General features: G+C 48.3%; 2 protein-coding genes across 2 annotated transcripts; one reads left to right on the top strand and one right to left on the bottom strand.

Moving 5' to 3' along the window:
* Window positions 1-205: 205 nt before the first annotated feature.
* Aspvir_001657 (type I iterative polyketide synthase) lies at window positions 206-8,163 on the top strand (the record flags this gene model as incomplete). The annotated part of the gene is made up of 4 exons (XM_043266776.1): window positions 206-844; window positions 906-1,414; window positions 1,468-4,885; window positions 4,939-8,163. The coding sequence occupies 4 exons, from the start codon at window positions 206-208 to the stop codon at window positions 8,161-8,163; spliced, it is 7,791 nt and encodes a 2,596-aa protein (XP_043122711.1).
* A 7,416-nt stretch (window positions 8,164-15,579) lies between these two features.
* On the bottom strand, window positions 15,580-16,705 carry Aspvir_001656 (uncharacterized protein; the record flags this gene model as incomplete). Its single annotated transcript, XM_043266775.1, has 2 exons — window positions 15,580-16,112; window positions 16,177-16,705. The coding sequence occupies 2 exons, from the start codon at window positions 16,703-16,705 to the stop codon at window positions 15,580-15,582; spliced, it is 1,062 nt and encodes a 353-aa protein (XP_043122710.1).
* Window positions 16,706-17,136: the final 431 nt, after the last annotated feature.

Genomic DNA, 17,136 nt, shown 5'->3' with positions numbered 1-17,136 from the left:
CCTTCAGCAAACCAGCCGAAGCGGCCACATTGCGTGCAGCAGGAACAGACGTGCATGTTGCAACGGAAACAGAAACGGCAAGAATGTGTAAATATACCTGGGGCCACCGTCTAAATAGCGAGATAGAAAATTGATCAATCAATCAGGGAGCACGTCTGATGTTAACGGCCGTGTATATTCAACATCCTTCGAGTCTTGTCTCAACATGACCGCACATCCTCGCCAGAAGCCCAAGGTGTTCCTATTCGGCCCTCAAGCACTTGCTCTCGATGCGAAATTCTTCCATCAGCTCCGTCTTTCTCTCCATGCCGACCAGCACTCCAAGTGGGCTCTGAGTGTCGTATCGAAACTGTTGCAAGCCTGGGAAAGCCTCATCCACCACGTTCCCAAGTTGCAACACCTGAACGGCGCCCAATTGCTACGCGACCTCAACCAAGGGCTGCAGACTGGAGAGATATCGCCCTCTCTCTTTCCATTACCGAATATACTTCTTTCCCCCTTGGTCGTGATCGCTCAGCTAACACAGTATGCGAACTTGCTCACGGCGGCACTACCGAACCTCGGCGAGACCGATGAGTTCCCGGCGTCCGTCACAGAGACCGCTGAGACGCTAGGGTTATGCATCGGCATTCTCAGCGCGTTTGCGGTGTCGTCGTCCTCCAGCCTGGCTCAGCTCTACAAGAACGGCGCCGTGGCAGTCCGGCTTGCCATGCTTGCTGGCGCGCTGGTGGATGCGGAGCAGTCATCGCCTGGCTCAGATGGTGTTGCAACCTCGGTCTCTGTGTCCTGGAATTGCGTTGAGCCCGGTGATACGCTGTCTAGAGTGTTAAAGGAATGTCCTGAGGTGGGTTCCTTGCAGCCTATAGATCTATAGATTCACGAAAGTATATACTCACGATGCTCAGGCATACATATCCGTTCATGTCGACGAGAAGAGATCGACAGTCACTGTCTCTCAGCGAGAGGCCGCCAACCTGGTTCAGCAACTGAAGGACTCTGGCTTGCATGTGGTCGGCGTCGCGCTATCCGGCCGATTTCACTGGTCCGGACATGCAGCAGATGCAGAGCGACTCATTGCGTTCTGTAACAGCCATGCCGAATTCCAGTTCCCCGATCCTTCCGAAATGCCCCTGCCCAGCATTTTGAGCAGCGGCGGCAGTCTCCAAGAGATTGCGTTGCGGGAAATCCTGCTGAAGCCGTCGCAGTGGCTGGAGAACTTTACCCGCGTCTACTCATCCCACCTGGAGACCGGGGGTGCCACGTTCATATGCTTTGGTGCAGAGCGGTGCACGCCACCCACATTGACAAGGAAGCTGGGCTCTCAGCTAGTCCAGCTCACGGACATTGACCTGTCGACTTCTCCACTGCCTGCACAGCTTCAGGCCAGAGCCTGGATGAACTCCCAGATGATCGGGTTGCTGTCATCGGCATGGCCTGCCTTGTCCCAGGGGCTGACGATCTCGACAGATATTGGAAAATCCTCACCAGCGGCCAGTCCCAGCACACAGAGGTGCCCTTGGAGCGCTTCTCAATGCAGACTCCGTTTAGGAAGCCGGATCCTAATCGCAAATGGTACGGCAACTTCATTGCGGACTATGACGCTTTCGATCACAAATTCTTCAAGAAGAGTCCGCGCGAAATGGCATCCGCTGACCCGCAACATCGTTTGATCATGCAGTTGGCATACCAGGCTGTGGAGCAGTCAGGTTATTTTAGAGCCCAAGGGTCACCAGCGAGCAGGCATATTGGATGCTATATCGGAATCGGCAATGTCGACTATGACCGGAACATTGTCTGCTACCCAGAGAATGCTTATTCTGCCACGGGAAACCTGCGGAGTTTCGTCGCGGGAAAAGTGAGTCACTACTTTGGCTGGACGGGCCCCAGTGTGACCATCGACACGGCCTGTTCGTCCTCGGGTGTTGCGGTCCACCAGGCCTGTCGCTCGATCCTTCACGGAGAATGCACCAGTGCATTGGCCGGTGGTGTCAACGTCCTCACTCACCCGGACTGGTTCCATAATCTGGCTGGCGCTTCCTTCTTGAGCCCGACAGGCCAGTGCAAGCCATTTGATGCCGCAGCAGACGGATATTGCCGAGGGGAAGGGGCCGGCGTGGTCTATCTCAAGAAACTGTCGTCCGCCATTGCGGATGGTGACCAAGTGCTCGGGGTGATTGCGAGCACGAAAGTTTATCAAAATCAGAATTGCACCCCGATCACCGTCCCCAACACGGACTCATTGTCAGAGCTCTTTCATGATATCGTTCAACAAGCCCGACTCCCACCTCAGGCCATCTCGGTAGTCGAGGCGCATGGCACAGGGACTCCCGTCGGCGATCCGGCGGAGTATGCAGCGATCAAAAGAACACTAGGCGGCTCGATTCGCTCGGATGTGCTCTCACTGATGTCGGTCAAGGGACTCCTTGGCCATACGGAGTTTGCCTCGGGGATCATCTCCCTGGTGAAGGTCCTGCTCATGATCCACGAGGGCTTCATCCCGCCACAGGCCAGCTTTACTTCCATCAACCCTGCACTGCAACTTACTCCGCAGGACATGATTGACATCCCGACAAGAGCGAAGCGTTGGGATGTGGGCTTTCGCGCAGCACTAATCAACAACTACGGGGCCTCTGGCTCAAACGCTTCCATAGTCGTTACTCAGGGACCGAGGGCTAGCGTTCATGCTTCGAAGACTGCTCTCGTGTCGGCAGATGGTGTAAGCTTCCCATTCTGGTTCTGTGGGCACGACTCCCAGAGTCTTCGGGCCTACATTATCAAATTTAGGGACTTCCTGCAGCGACACGCCGGTTCAAACAAGGACCTGAGTGCACGCAATCTCTCCTTTCAGCTAGCACGCCAGTCCAACCGCACTCTTCCCATCGCTCTGCTCCTGAAAGTCTCCTCTGCTACCGACCTGGACCAGAAGCTGCTTGCTTTCGAGCAAGCAGAAAAAGGCACTGCGGAAATTCAACCGCCGCCTGGCCGATCGGTGATTCTTTGCTTCGGCGGGCAGGTGTCCACGTTTGTAGGTCTGTCAGAAGATCTTTATTACCAGATCGCTGCCCTGAAAGCCCATCTTGACGAGTGCAACGCCGTATGTATCTCTCTGGGTCTGAACAGCATCTATCCCGACATCTTCCAGACGTCTCCCATACAAGACACAGTCAAGCTTCAAACAATGCTTTTTGCCACGCAGTATTCTTGCGCCAGACTGTGGGTTGAGTCCGGTGTCCAAATCGCCGCCGTGGTGGGACACAGTTTTGGCGAGTTGACGGCATTGTGCGTCGCGGGGGTTTATTCGCTGAAGGATGCGCTCAAGTTGGTTTCTGGTCGTGCGCGTCTCATCCAGGATAGCTGGGGCGTGGATAAAGGAGCCATGCTCGCCGTTGAGGCGGATTTGACGGATGTGCAAGCGTTGATCTCCTTGTCGAAAAAGGCATCAGGTGTCGCCTCTGATGTCTCGATCGCTTGTTGCAATGGGCCCAGGCTGTTCACGCTGGCTGGCTCAACAAAATGCATTGAACTCACCCAGGAACTGGCAAAGACCAGTCCTGCCTTCTCTAGCATGAAGACAAAGAGGCTGAGCGTCACCAACGCCTTTCATTCCTCCCTCGTTGACCCGATCATTGATGACCTCGAAGCACTGGGTCAAGAGATTACGTTTAACGAGCCCGCAATTCGCGTCGAACACGCAACCGAGTTTAAAACTACCGGCCGACCAGCAGGCAACTTCATCGCTCAGCACCTGAGGAACACAGTGTTCTTCAATCACGCAGTCCAGAGACTGGCCAAGGAGTTCCCGTCCGCTATCTGGCTCGAGGCTGGATCGAATTCTACTGTCAGCAATATGGCGAGCCGCGCCCTGGGCAGTTCGACGTCAAAACATCATTTCCAGCCCGTCAATATAACCGGTGAATCCTCTTCCATCCAAAGCCTAGTTGACACGACGATGAAGCTGTGGAAGGAAGGGTTGAACATATCCTTCTGGGCCCACCATGCCAGGCAAACACCCGATTATACCCCCGTCATTCTCCCTCCGTACCAATTCGAAAAGTCACGACATTGGATGCACTTGCAAGAGCCCCCGAAGCTTGATGTTTCAGCTGCCGAGCCTCTGCAGCATCTTGGCGTGGCCAAGGGCCTGACAACCTTCCTCAGCTATCAGGATCCCTCACAGCAGTCCGCGCGATTCCGAGTCAACACGGGGGTAGACAAATTTCAACAGCCAACCTCCGCCAATGTCGTCGCCAGCACAGCTGCCGTTGCCCCAGGCATTCTCCAGCTACAGATCGCCCTGGACGCGCTGGCGAACCTCCGGCCGGATTTCGACAAGTACAAGTTCCAGCCGGAGATCTGGGGTGTATCCTACCATAATGCACTCCCCGCCCACCCTTCTAGCAAGGTGTACCTCGACGTGTGTTCTAGAGACGACAAAGGTCTCACCTGGGACTGGCGGCTCCATTCGGAAAACTCAGAGTTCAGCTCCGGAACGGCGGATTTCCGACCAGCGAGTGACCCTCAACTCACGGTCGACTACGAGAATCTGGCTCGCCTGAGCGGCCAGAAGCGCTGTGCACGTCTCCTCCATGGTGGTCATGCTGACGAAGTCCTCCAGGGACGGAACATCTACCGGGCCTTCGAGCAGGTGGTAAAATACGGGAAACCGTTCCGCTGCGTTACCAAGATCGCAGGAGTAGACAACGAGTCAGCTGGCCGGGTCATCAAATCCTACCAAGAGGAAGCGTGGATCGACTCCGTTCTGACCGAGTGCTTCTGCCAGGTCGCTGGTATCTTCGTCAACTTGATGACCGACTCGTCGGATCTGGATGACCGCGGCATCTTGTCTGCGATGGGATCTCCAGATGGACGCGTAGGCCCCGGCTGGGTACAACGGGTTCGCTGTCAGATCACTGGGAGGTCTTCGCGGTTCACCACCAGGAGTCTGAGACTAAGTATGTCAGCGACGTGTTTGCGTTTGATCCTCGCGATGGATCATTGGTCGAAGCGATACTGGGCCTCTCGTATCAGAGAGTACCCATGGAATCTATTCGCAAAGTCTTAAGCCGTGCCGCCGAACAAACACCTGCTTCCCCTTCTGCTGGTATCCCTCTTTCTGTCTCAAAGACTCCTTCGTCAATCCCTCCCGTCAGAGAGTCCACTCGCTCAGCTTCATCACCCTATCCAGAGCCTGTGAATGAACTTAAGAAGAAAGCAGCCAAACAGCCGGGACCAGACGTTTGGGCCAAAACCCGCGAAATAATATGCAATCTGTCCGGGCTGGAACCTGAAGAGATTCAGAACGACTCCGACCTAATTGAGCTGGGCATTGATTCTCTCATGGCAATGGAGCTGGTACGCGAGGTGCAGGCTGCATTTAAGTGCACCCTTCGGAATGAGCAGCTGATGGAACTGACCGACTTTACGAGCCTGGTTAGGTGTATTCAGTCTACGCTAGGGCTTGGTGATGATGACGATGTGGACGAAGTGCCAGCAGAAGCTGCTGCTGGCACAAATGGTACTGTTCATGTCAACGGTACCAACGGTACCAACGGTGTCAATGGTGTCAATGGTGTCAATGGTGTCAATGGTGTCAATGGTGTCAATGGTGTCAATGGTGTCAATGGTGTCAACGGAGTCAACGGTACCAACGGTGCCAATGGAGTCAATGGCATTAATGGAATTACCCGAAATGGTGTTCATACGAATGGTACCGACAGCCACGCCACGTTCTCGACATCCACGGTCCGCGACACCTTCAGCGATTTCAAATGGACCACGGACGACGCCATCATCAAGGGCCGCCTCGCAAACTACTACAAAGAGGTCATGCCGAGATCCACTGAGCTCTGTATCAAGTATATCGTTGACGCATTCGAGCAACTGGGCTGCTCTATCCGGTCCGCAGCGCCCGGCCAACGCCTCGAGCGCATTCCATACCACCCCAAGCATGAAAAGTTTATGAACTTGATCTATGGCCTTCTGGAAACCGAGGCACGCCTGGTTGATATCAATGGCGCGGAAATCACGCGCACCGCTGTTGCAGCACCCACCATCTCTGCAGAGGCACTGCTCGCAAAGCTGCTTCACGACGAGCCAGTTCACGCCGCCGAACACAGGCTCACGGCTCTGGTGGGAGCCAAGTTTGCAGACTTGATTACAGGCAAGGAGGATGGTCTGCAGCTGGTCTTCGGCACTCCCGAAGCCCGCGAGATCGCGTCGGAGATGTATGCCAGATCACCCATCAATACCGTCTGGATCCAGCAGCTCGCCGACTTTCTGCTTCAGTTGCTCGGTCAACTTCCGCGGACGGGAGCGCCCATCTGTATCCTCGAAATTGGCGCAGGGACTGGAGGCACAACAAGCAGGATTGTGCCCCTGCTCGCCGAACTCGGTGTCCCCGTCAAGTACGCCATGACCGACATCTCTGGCTCACTGATCGCGGCTGCGCGCAAGCGCTTCAAGCAGTATCCGTTCATGGAGTTCAAGGTACTGAACATGGAAACCGAACCGGACGCGAAACTCCTCGAAAGCCAGCACATCGTCCTCGCCACTAACTGCGTCCACGCTACGAGGGATCTGACCGTCTCCCTAAAGAACCTGCATCGGATCCTGCGGCCGGAAGGCTTCCTGGTCATGCTCGAGATGACGCAGCAGGTGCCTTGGGTGGATTTCGTCTTTGGATTCATCGAGGGTTGGTGGCTGTTTGAGGACGGACGAAGTTATGTTCTCCAGCCCGCGAGCTACTGGGAGCGAGTGCTGCACTCAGTGGGATACGGCCATGTCGACTGGACGGCCGGAGACCTTCCCGAAGCCAACATCCAGCGCCTGATTATTGCTCATGCGTCTGGGACCAGGTATGATCGAGCGCCGAAACCTGCTTTGCATCCGGCTTCAGAATCCCAATTGACAGAACGCCCATCGGATGACCCAGAGCGGGGCGCCATCATTGACGAGTACGTCCTCAAGTACACGAACGGCTTTGTCCCGCCATCGCGGCCCCGCGCAGCCATGGGCAATTCATCCCCGAGCATAAAAAATTGCGTGCTGGTCACCGGCGCCACGGGCAGTCTGGGCTCCCACATCGTGGCCTATTTCGCCCAACGCCCGGACATCAGCACGGTCGTCTGCCTCAACCGGGTCAGCACCGTCGACGCAGCCCAACGGCAGCGCGCCTCGCTCGAAATGCGCGGGATCACCCTCGACGCGACATCGCTGTCGAAGCTCCAAGTGCTTGAAAGCGACACCAGCAAACCTCACCTCGGCTTATCGCCCGAGACCTACACCCACCTCACTCGCACCGTCACCCACATTCTCCACAGCGCTTGGCCCATGAGCCTGACACGGCCCATCCGCACCTATGAGACGCAATTCAAAACCGCCCGCAACCTGCTCACCCTCGCCACGGACGTGGTCGAGCTCCGCCCCGCCCCCTTCAAGCTCGGCTTCCAATTCGTTTCCTCCAGCGCCGTCATCGCCAATTACCCGCTCTGGATGGGAACCCCGCTCGTCCCGGAGGAACCAGGCACAATCGCCTCGCTCCCGGGAACGGGCTACGCAGAGGCGAAACTCGTCGTCGAGCGAATGCTGGCTCAGACGTTGTATCGGTATCCGGAATCCTTCCATGCGATGGCCGTCCGCGTCGCCCAAATCGCCGGCTCGACGTCCAACGGGTACTGGAATCCAACCGAGTACATGCCCTTCCTGATCAAGTCATCACAGGTGCTCCGGCTCCTGCCGGACCTCGAGGGTACGCTCTCGTGGTATCCGGTGAACGACGTAGCGGCCACACTGGGCGAGCTGCTCCTCACTGAGACATCGACAGATCTGATCTACCATATCGATAACCCGTCACGGCAGGGATGGAAGGAGATGATCGGGACGTTGGCACGGGCGCTGGGAATTAGTGAGGAAGGTATCGTGCCGTATGAGACTTGGGTAGATCGCGTCAGGAGGTTTCGGGCCAGTGTGAGTGATAATCCGGCGTTGCAGTTGATCGAGTTCTTTGATCATTACTTCGTGCCCATGTCGTGCGGCGGGTTGGTCTTGGATACGGACAAGGCCAGGAGGCATTCGGGGACGCTGAGGCAACAGGGACCAATTGACGAGGGACTGTTGATGAAATATATAACGAGATGGAAGCAGGAGGGATTCTTGAATCCCTAGAGCTAGCCAATCCCCCCTTGCTCTTTATGAAAGGCTGTTGCCGGGCTTGGCAGGATAGATCTGGCTACAGTTGATGACATTTACTGTGATAGGTACAGTCAGTCATATCATGTCTGTATGAAGCGTCCGATTTTCAGCTCTTCTGGTCAAGTAAGGCACTCTGGTCAGGCAAGAATGACCAAAAGTGTTGCTTACAGCTCCCTATATGGACTGTGTATGAAAAAAAACAAAAACTTCGACGCAGAATAAATTTTTGAAATTTCTCGCCCAAATCAACATCTTTTAACCCCAAAATTTGCCTAATTTCTCATGATGATGACCACCTTCAATTAATCCTAATTTTATAGGGTCTTAATTACCATGTTATTATTGAAGCTAGGGTGGCCGCCCCTAACAGCCTCCCACAGTAGTAAAAAGGGGCTATAGAAAACTCTATATAATTATGTCCTAGACCTTCACTATAATATAAGTGTCTATTTAAATTATCTAAAGGTTTATAATTAAGGAATCCTAAAGCCTCTTATTAAGCTAATCACTAATATATATACTATTATTAAGGAGGTCCTTAAAAACCCTCTAGGTAATAACTAGAGGAAGGTAGTCACTAACCTCTATAAGATTACTCTTAATATTAAGAAGAACACTACCTCTACCTAGTATGTTCTAACTACTTAATCTATTCCTATATCTGCTAAGGTTTAATTATATACAGCTACTACTGTGGGGGCACCCCCCCTAGACCATGTAATCTCCTCCTATAGCTTCTTAAGTAGCCCCAGGGCTACCCCCTTAGAACTAAGTAAGGACTATGAGGTTATTATTAAACTACTAGATACTAGTATAGTAAGTATGTTCTAGTGCCTAAAGATAGTAGAGATAAAGAATAGGGCTAAGAAGGCCTATATAAAGGCCTTAAAGGAGACTATAGTAGCTACTCTTATATCTATTAAATTTATAGCTACCTATTAGCTTAAGTTAAGTAACTTAAGCCTTAGCCTATAGACTACTTAGTAAGTAGAGATTATATACTACCACCCTAGCTAGGCTAAATTATTTTACTAGGGGGCTGTTATCTACCTGCTAACTTAGGGCATGGTGGTTTATAATATCTAGGTTAAATTAATTAGTAACCTAGCAGACCCTAAGAAGGCTAAGTAAGTTACTAACTAGTTACTAGCTATAAACTATTTTATATAGGGTAATTTAGTAAAGATTATCTATATTACCTAGCTTATGAACTAGCCTACTAATAAGAAGTCTTCTACCCTAGTAATTAAGTTTTCTACCCCCTAGGCCACTAATAAAGCTATTAATAAGGGAACTATCTGAGATTCTACTATCCTAACCATAGTCTTATATAACTAGTCTGCTTGCATCTACTAGTGCTTTAACTATTAGTAATATAGCTATATAGGAAGTATCTATTCTAATAAAACTATCTATAGCCTCTGCATGGGTAGTTATAAGACCTATAACTACCTGCTACAGCAGGCTGCTGCTGGCTAGGAGCTATGAAAGTATGCTAACTATAGGGATATATATGCTGCCTGGTCTAAAGGGTGTAAGAAGTATGTAGAGGAGGTGGATAAGGTATAAGCAGCTTCCTGCTATCACTAGTAATACCACTGCATTCTGCCATACCTATAAGACTTCTAATAGGATTCTAAGAGTAGTAGCTTAGATTCTACTACTATACTAAGCACCTCTGCCCTAATGTCCACCCCTGCAGATATGGATGCCTCAGTAGAGGGCTCCCTAATATAAATAGAGGGATCTAAGGGCACTGAGGGCACTGAGGGCTCTACTATAGTGAAGAAGGCTATTAGACTATCCAAGGGGTCTAAGAGGGTGAGATCAGAGCCATCTTGCAAGCAGCCACCTTGTGGCTAGGTGCCTACCTTAATGTCGTCCCTAATATCACTATCAGACCAGAATATTAATAACATCTTATTCACCTCATTAGCACCATACCCTAAGGCATCATCTATATCTATGAAGATAAGGACCTTAACTAATTAAACTAGCTCTACCACTGCCTCCCATTGCTTAGCCTGAGTTATTGATTATCTGAATAATATTAACCTGCTGAATCTGACTAGTGAAGATAATGCTCACCCTCTGAAGTAGCTATAAAACTAATAAACTGCCACTGCGCACAGGACCTACCTTAATATATATTAAGATAACACTGCTGCTAATAATAAGGATGGGAACAGCTATACTAAGCTCCCTGATGCCCCTGAGAGTGACTGATAGCCTAGCTTAGTCCTGTAAGATAAGGATACTAACACCAACTCTAGCACCTGGGCTGAAAAGAAGAAGCAGAAGTGGGGGTTAGATACCCCTATGTAACTAGAGAAGGACCCCTAGGTCAACTTCTCTGCAGGGATACCCTAGTTTACTGGTAGCTATTAAAAGAGTATATAGAACACCTCATACTATGCTTTCTATAGATAGAACATTCTAAATACTATAATATAATGTACACTGTTCTAAGAACATGGTGATGGCTTAGTTTCTATATGACCTAGAGGTCCTAAAGGCTGACATTATCACTATTTAAGAACCCTGGGATAATCTATTCTAAGATACCACCCATCACCCTGCTAAGATAACTCACTAGTTACTTTACCCTAAGGCAGGATCTGGTAGCTGCGCCTAGGTCTGCCTATATATCTCCTGCAAGATTAACCCTACTAAATGGAAATATACAGCCCACTTATGGGACTGCTAGGAGCTTAAATTATACTATGATACAGGGATACTCTGCTTATATAATATATATAACCCTTGCCTGGATACTAATATCTGAACTAATACTCTTGACCTCCTGGAGCAGGTCCTGGACTAATAAGATAGCTGCCTGCTCCTGGGAGATTTTAACCTCTATCATCTAACCTGGGGCAGCAATCATGTCTGCCATACTAACCCTAGATCTGACAGGCTCCTAGAACTAACTGATACCTGGCTCTTAGACCTCTAGATGGAACTGGGCGCCGTCACTAGGGATGAGCAAGGCCACTAATTAACTATTAACCTAATATTTAGATCCATGGATCTAACAGCCTGTCTTATGGCCTGTGAGGTGGCCCCTAACATCTATACTAACTCTAACTACCTACTAATTTGCCTGCTTCTTAATATCTTAATATAGCTGCCGCAGGCCCTAAAGTGCTATAATTAGAAGGCTTTAGATATAAAGAAGCTATGTAAATTTATTACTGTAAATATTAATCCCCATAGATGGTGTGGAGACCTTGAAACTACTAGCTAGATTAAGGATGCCACTGACTACCTTCTTAAAACTGTCTAGCAGGCTATTACCTAATCTACACCATAGGCATGCCCTTCCCAATGGGCTAGCCCTGACTGGATGCCTAAATGCACTAAAATAGTTAAATAAACCTGCCTCTACTAATAAATCTATACTAACACATACACTAATGATGACTGGACCGCATATATAAAGGTCTATAACTATAAGGGGAAGGTTATATCTCACACCCTATAGCAAGGTTATTGCAAATGCATCTAATAAATAGTAGACTAAGGCCCCTAAGGCATGTGGCACATTGCTAAGTAGGCCTGGAACTACTAGGGAGGTAGCTAGGCAGGAATTATACCTATACTCTGCCTAGGAGACTAAACAGTAGAGATAGTAGAATAGAAGGCTAACCTACTCTAAGAGGCCTTCTTCCCATCACCCCCAGCTATGGATCTCTCTAATATAGAGAACTGTATATATAACTATATATAGGATATTCCCTTCCCAGACATTAATAAGTATAAGATTACTAAAGCTATTAGATAGGCACCTCCTGATAAAGCACCTAGGCTAGATACTATTCCTAATAAGGTCTGGCATGCCCTAACTATAGTTCTAGCCTTTATCTAAGCACTTAAAACCTTATTTAATGCCTGCATCTATGTTAGCTATAATCCCTGACACTTCCAGGTGTCTACTACAGTTATTCTCTATAAGATAGCCCCCTGAGATTTCTGCCTCCTAAAGTCCTACTACCCTATTGCCCTACTTAACACCCTAGGTAAGGTCCTGGAATTAATAATTATGACCTGTATCTCCTAGGTGCTAGAGGAACATGGCCTGCTCCTAATAGGCTACCTAGGCGGCCAGAAAGGCATCTCTATTAATTATGCTATCTAACTAATCATTAATATGATTTACTGTGTGTGGGATTGTAGCTAGAAGGTTAGCATACTACTACTAGATATCTCTAGTGCCTTTAATAATGTCTCCCTCCAACACCTGGTGCATAATCTCTAGATTATGTAGCTAGGCTGGATTGCTAACTAGCTATAATCCTTCCTATCTAACTACTGCACATGCCTGCAGCTGCTAGGGTTCCTAAGTAAATAGTTTATAACCCTTATAGGAATTCTGTAAGGCAGCCCCCTTTTACTAATTCTCTTTTTAATCTTTAATACCCTATTAATCTGAATATTATTTGATTAGGTTGGCAGCATAAAGATAACATCTATTAGCTGGATAGATGACTCCTGTATGCTTATAGTTGGCTAGAGCTACGCCCAGAATATTATAGTCCTAGAGAAATGCCTGGAAAAGGCAGACTGCTAGGCTAGTAGATATACTACTAGATTTACTCTAGATAAGTTTGAATTAATCCACTTCACTAATCTAAAGGAACCAGAACTGGAACCCTCCTATGATCTAACCCTAATAAGCCCTGCCCCTACTGACATCTGGGAGCTATACAAATATAAGGGTCATAACTAAATGCTTATCCACTATAGAGAGGTAACCATTCAACCTATTAAGTTAGCTAGATACCTTGGTATTTAGTTAGATAAAACCCTCTCTTTCAGCATTCACTGCACTAAGGTGATTAACCGCGTGAATAGCAGCCTGGAGGTGCTATAAAGTATTACTAGTTTGACCTAGGGTGCCTTACTAGAGGCTATGTATATGATCTATCACAGTGTAGTCATCCTATAGCTACTATATAGAGTTATAGTGTGGTTTAGCCCTGCCAGCAGACTGATTCCGGCAGGGGAATAGACTAAAATTATTAATAAATTTACTAAGATCTAGAAGTGTGCTGCTATACTAATTAGTAGTGCCTTTTAGGGAACTGCTATAGCTATACTTAATATAGAATTACATCTATTACTAATCTGCCTGCAGATGCAATAAATCATTAAGGAAACTGCCATCTAAATCTAAATAGGGCCATGCTTTGTATGCCCATGAGGACTTATAGGGAAACTATAACTAACTAGGGAGATGCAGTAGAGTGGCCTTACTCTGCTAGAGATACTTAGGAAAAGGGGCAGCCCGCTGGCCCCTACCCTAAGATACCCAGAGGAATGGGAAATGTATAAAGTATATATACTCCCCCCATGGGAGCCACCCCTCTACTATGTGATTGAGGATCATAAAGCTGCACTAATAACCTATGATGAGATATATAAAGATAATAACCAACTAGTTATCTATACTAATAGCAGTAGCTATTAAGGCTGTGTAGGAGCCTCAGCAGTCTGCCTATATAGATATTTAATCCACCAAAACCACCTTGGCACAGAGATAGACTTAACTATATATACTACTAAACTAGATGGAATCTGCATGGTGCTAAGCATTACCACAGAACTAAAACCCTATTTACTCATCCTCTTCACTAATAGCCAGGCTGCTATCTAGGCAGTGCAGAACCTGCGCCGCCCCTCTAGCTAATATATTCTGGATGCAATCTATAGAAGTATACAGGCCCTAGGGGTGCATAGACTAGCCCTAGAGAATATAAAGATATACTGGATCCCTGCCTATGTGGGTATGGCAGGGAATGAGGCTGCAGATGAGGTAGCAAAGAAGGCTGCTATATAAGGGGAAGTTAAAATAAGCTTAGTAGGGCTAGAATAACTAATTATCTAGCTTACCACAGTAGCTAAGCAAGCTACTCACTAATAAATCTAGCAATGCTGGAAGAAATAGTGGGAGATGGAGAAAGGGGCTAAGCTGACATAGTGGCTAATTAAGGCCCCTTATAAGAAGAATCTAGGACTCTATAAGGGCCTACCAAAGCCACACACATTGATTATCATCTAGATATGGACCATGTGGATTAGTCTGTAATATTTTCTCTTTAAGATCAAGGCCTATAACTCAGACTAGTGCAGCTACAGAGAGGGGTCCTAGACCCCTAAGTATATTCTCCTGTAGTATCTGCTATACATAGAAGCCTGCATGAAGATAATTACTAAGCTACATGATATAGAGGGTATCTGGGGGAAACTATCTAACTATAACATGCTTGTATCTAACCTATAGGTGATCTACTATATTACTGAATTCATGCATTAAATAGGCCTGCTTAGCTAATTCCACCACACAGAACTGGGGGAGCTGTCAGAGCAGGATTAGGAATATAGAAGCCTCCTATGAGGCTCTGGAATAGATGTAGAAGATGATGGTTAAATAGACTAAATAGCTGCCTAGGAAGGGTCTTCCTAGGTGCGGAACCACACTACGCCTGGAATGACTACATAGAATGAGGTGGGATAGGTGTTTAATGCACTAAGATGGTGCAGGGGAGACGCGTAGTTAAATAGCATGCTACTTTAGTTATGTTTTTGCTTTTGATGTGGCTATATGCTAATTTCTTATGTCTCTTTTGCATTTGTGGGCTTTATGGACAGGTGTTCAGACACTAGATTCCTGCTTCATTGGTGAAGCGCCTGCATAGCTAATCGCTTCAATAGATAGGCTACATCAGGTTAATAGAATCTTGATTGATTGATTGATTGATATGGACTGTGTATACAATCCTTAGCCTTATTACGGGGGATCCAGGTTAAGTACGCGTAGTAAATAACCCTAGTTTACTGAATGCTTGATAGGTAGGCTTCTAATGGGTGTAGGTAACTTAGAATAGGTAGCACTAAAGCGTGAGTAGACAGTACAGTAGTGCAGTTTAGCTATCTATCTGGAGGTTATACAGGCTGAAAGGTTGTAAATGCTATACCACCGATTATTAGCACATATAGATGCGGCGACCTTGACCAAGCATGTCCAGCCATGGCAGTAGATATTGAACTATGGGCCTTATTATGCATATCTGAAGCTTTTATATTTTAGGATTCATCTGCCTGTGGTATCAATCTCGGCGCTCTGTTGTGATTCATTGAAATGCAAGAACAAGCAAACAGGAATACAAAACGGCAATTACGACGATTACGCGACGCTGCGGAAACCTTGCCCTACGCAGGGGAAACTGGATGTGAGATACACTCCAAAACGAAAAGAGCCAGAGAATGCATGCCTCCTTAGAAGACTAAGGAAAATACAGGATCACAACGAAGGCGTCTGATAAGCGCATGAAAAGTTCCAGGAATATGAACCTCTTCGCAGAAAGCAAACCCGTAAATGGTCGCATTTCATTCAAGGGCAAGATGGTTATGCAAATGAATTCGAACTGATCCGGAACCAGGAGTACCCCCCGAGATCTGGCTACTAATTCCAGCCTCACCTTGACGGATGGGAGCCGTTTCTGTTCCTGGGTTAGAATCCTTCACGGAAGCTTCGTCCATCTTACTCCAGACTGTCTCAGGGTAGAGGAGAACATCGCCCTTCCATAACCCAGGCCACAGAGAGAACTCCACAACAGCGCCTTCTCCTTCTTCTCCCGTTATGCTTTGCATTGTGCCAGATGTGAATCCATGACCGGAAGAGGTACGTGAAAATCTATATCGGGCTGGCTGTCGCTCAAGGCTTCGCTTAAAGTCCACGCAGCTTTGAAGAAGTTCTGTGAACTTCTTTTGTCTTAGCCAGGTATCGGAAGAGGCACAGGAGGCGAGTTGCTCAATTCTTTTGATACACTCCATGCCTGCGTCCTCCAGATATTCTTTAGTCATAGATTGGATGGCCATGCAGGTCGCTGAGCGCCAGTTGTCAGCAACATGACCCGGGCCTGGACAAGCAATAGTCAGCAGCAGTGATTGAAATGATAAGCTATTGCTGGAGCAACGACGTACATTTGTCAAAAATCTCCGACTCCATGGTCATTAGGCCATACTCAGTACCCGGGTTCCTGACTCCCACCATGTAGTCGTCAAAGAAATAGTAGAAGAGGTATGACGTGACGAATGCCCGGATAAATGCCCACCTATGATGCGGATTCTGCACCTGGTTGATCGTTCCCACAGGTAGTGGACTGTACGGCATATCCACGAGTTCCAACAGGGGGAGATCGTGAAGAAGGTCCTCGTTCCTGAAGCTGCCCTTGACCCAAACGTCGAGTTTCTGGCCGAGCTTGGCCATGGTCTGAATCGCTTCGTCATCAGTAAGAATGTCCGGATGATAGTGTAAGTCATTCAACCGTATTGTAAGCTCAGCAATATGCTCATCTTTTTGCTGCAACAGTTTCGAGGCTTCATGACGGAGCTCCGCATTCTGCTCCTTCTGCCGACGACATTTTTCCTCTGCCTGTAGTGCCCGATGGTGGAGTTGTTTTATGCGGTTAATGAGGAGTCTGCGTTCTGCCACATAATAACCCTCGTCCATCGCGACTCTTGTCTCCACCGCTGCATTTGTGATGAGTTGATTGCCGATAGGCTTTCTATGTGAGCGAGACTGCCGTCCTTTCTTAGCTTGTGCCTGGTGATGCTGTGGAATTGGTTGCTTGTGCTCTGCTTTAATGTTAGCTATAATCGTCAAGGAAAGTAAGTGAGGTCATGTACCTGGTTCTATCACTGAGCTACTGTTCATTCCAGAGCCAAGTCGAAAGGAGGAGAGCCATGAAAGCATATTAGGAATTGAGTGAGAGGAAATATAAATTTACACTCCTCTGGAGGCGAACAAGAGGGTAAGAACACACCTGTTTGATTGAAAGAGTGAGAGTAATCTCAGGCACAAAGAAGCAGGAAGTGAGGTCTGCCAGTGAATGATCCAACCATCAACACAGCCACATATTTAATCTTCCCCATTCCCCAGCT

Source organism: Aspergillus viridinutans (genome assembly GCF_018404265.1).
Source record: "Aspergillus viridinutans IFM 47045 DNA, scaffold_1, whole genome shotgun sequence".
Lineage (NCBI taxonomy): Eukaryota > Fungi > Ascomycota > Eurotiomycetes > Eurotiales > Aspergillaceae > Aspergillus > Aspergillus viridinutans.
The sequence above is the reverse complement of the archived record's forward strand: the minus strand, read 5'-3'. Positions and strand labels throughout refer to the sequence as shown.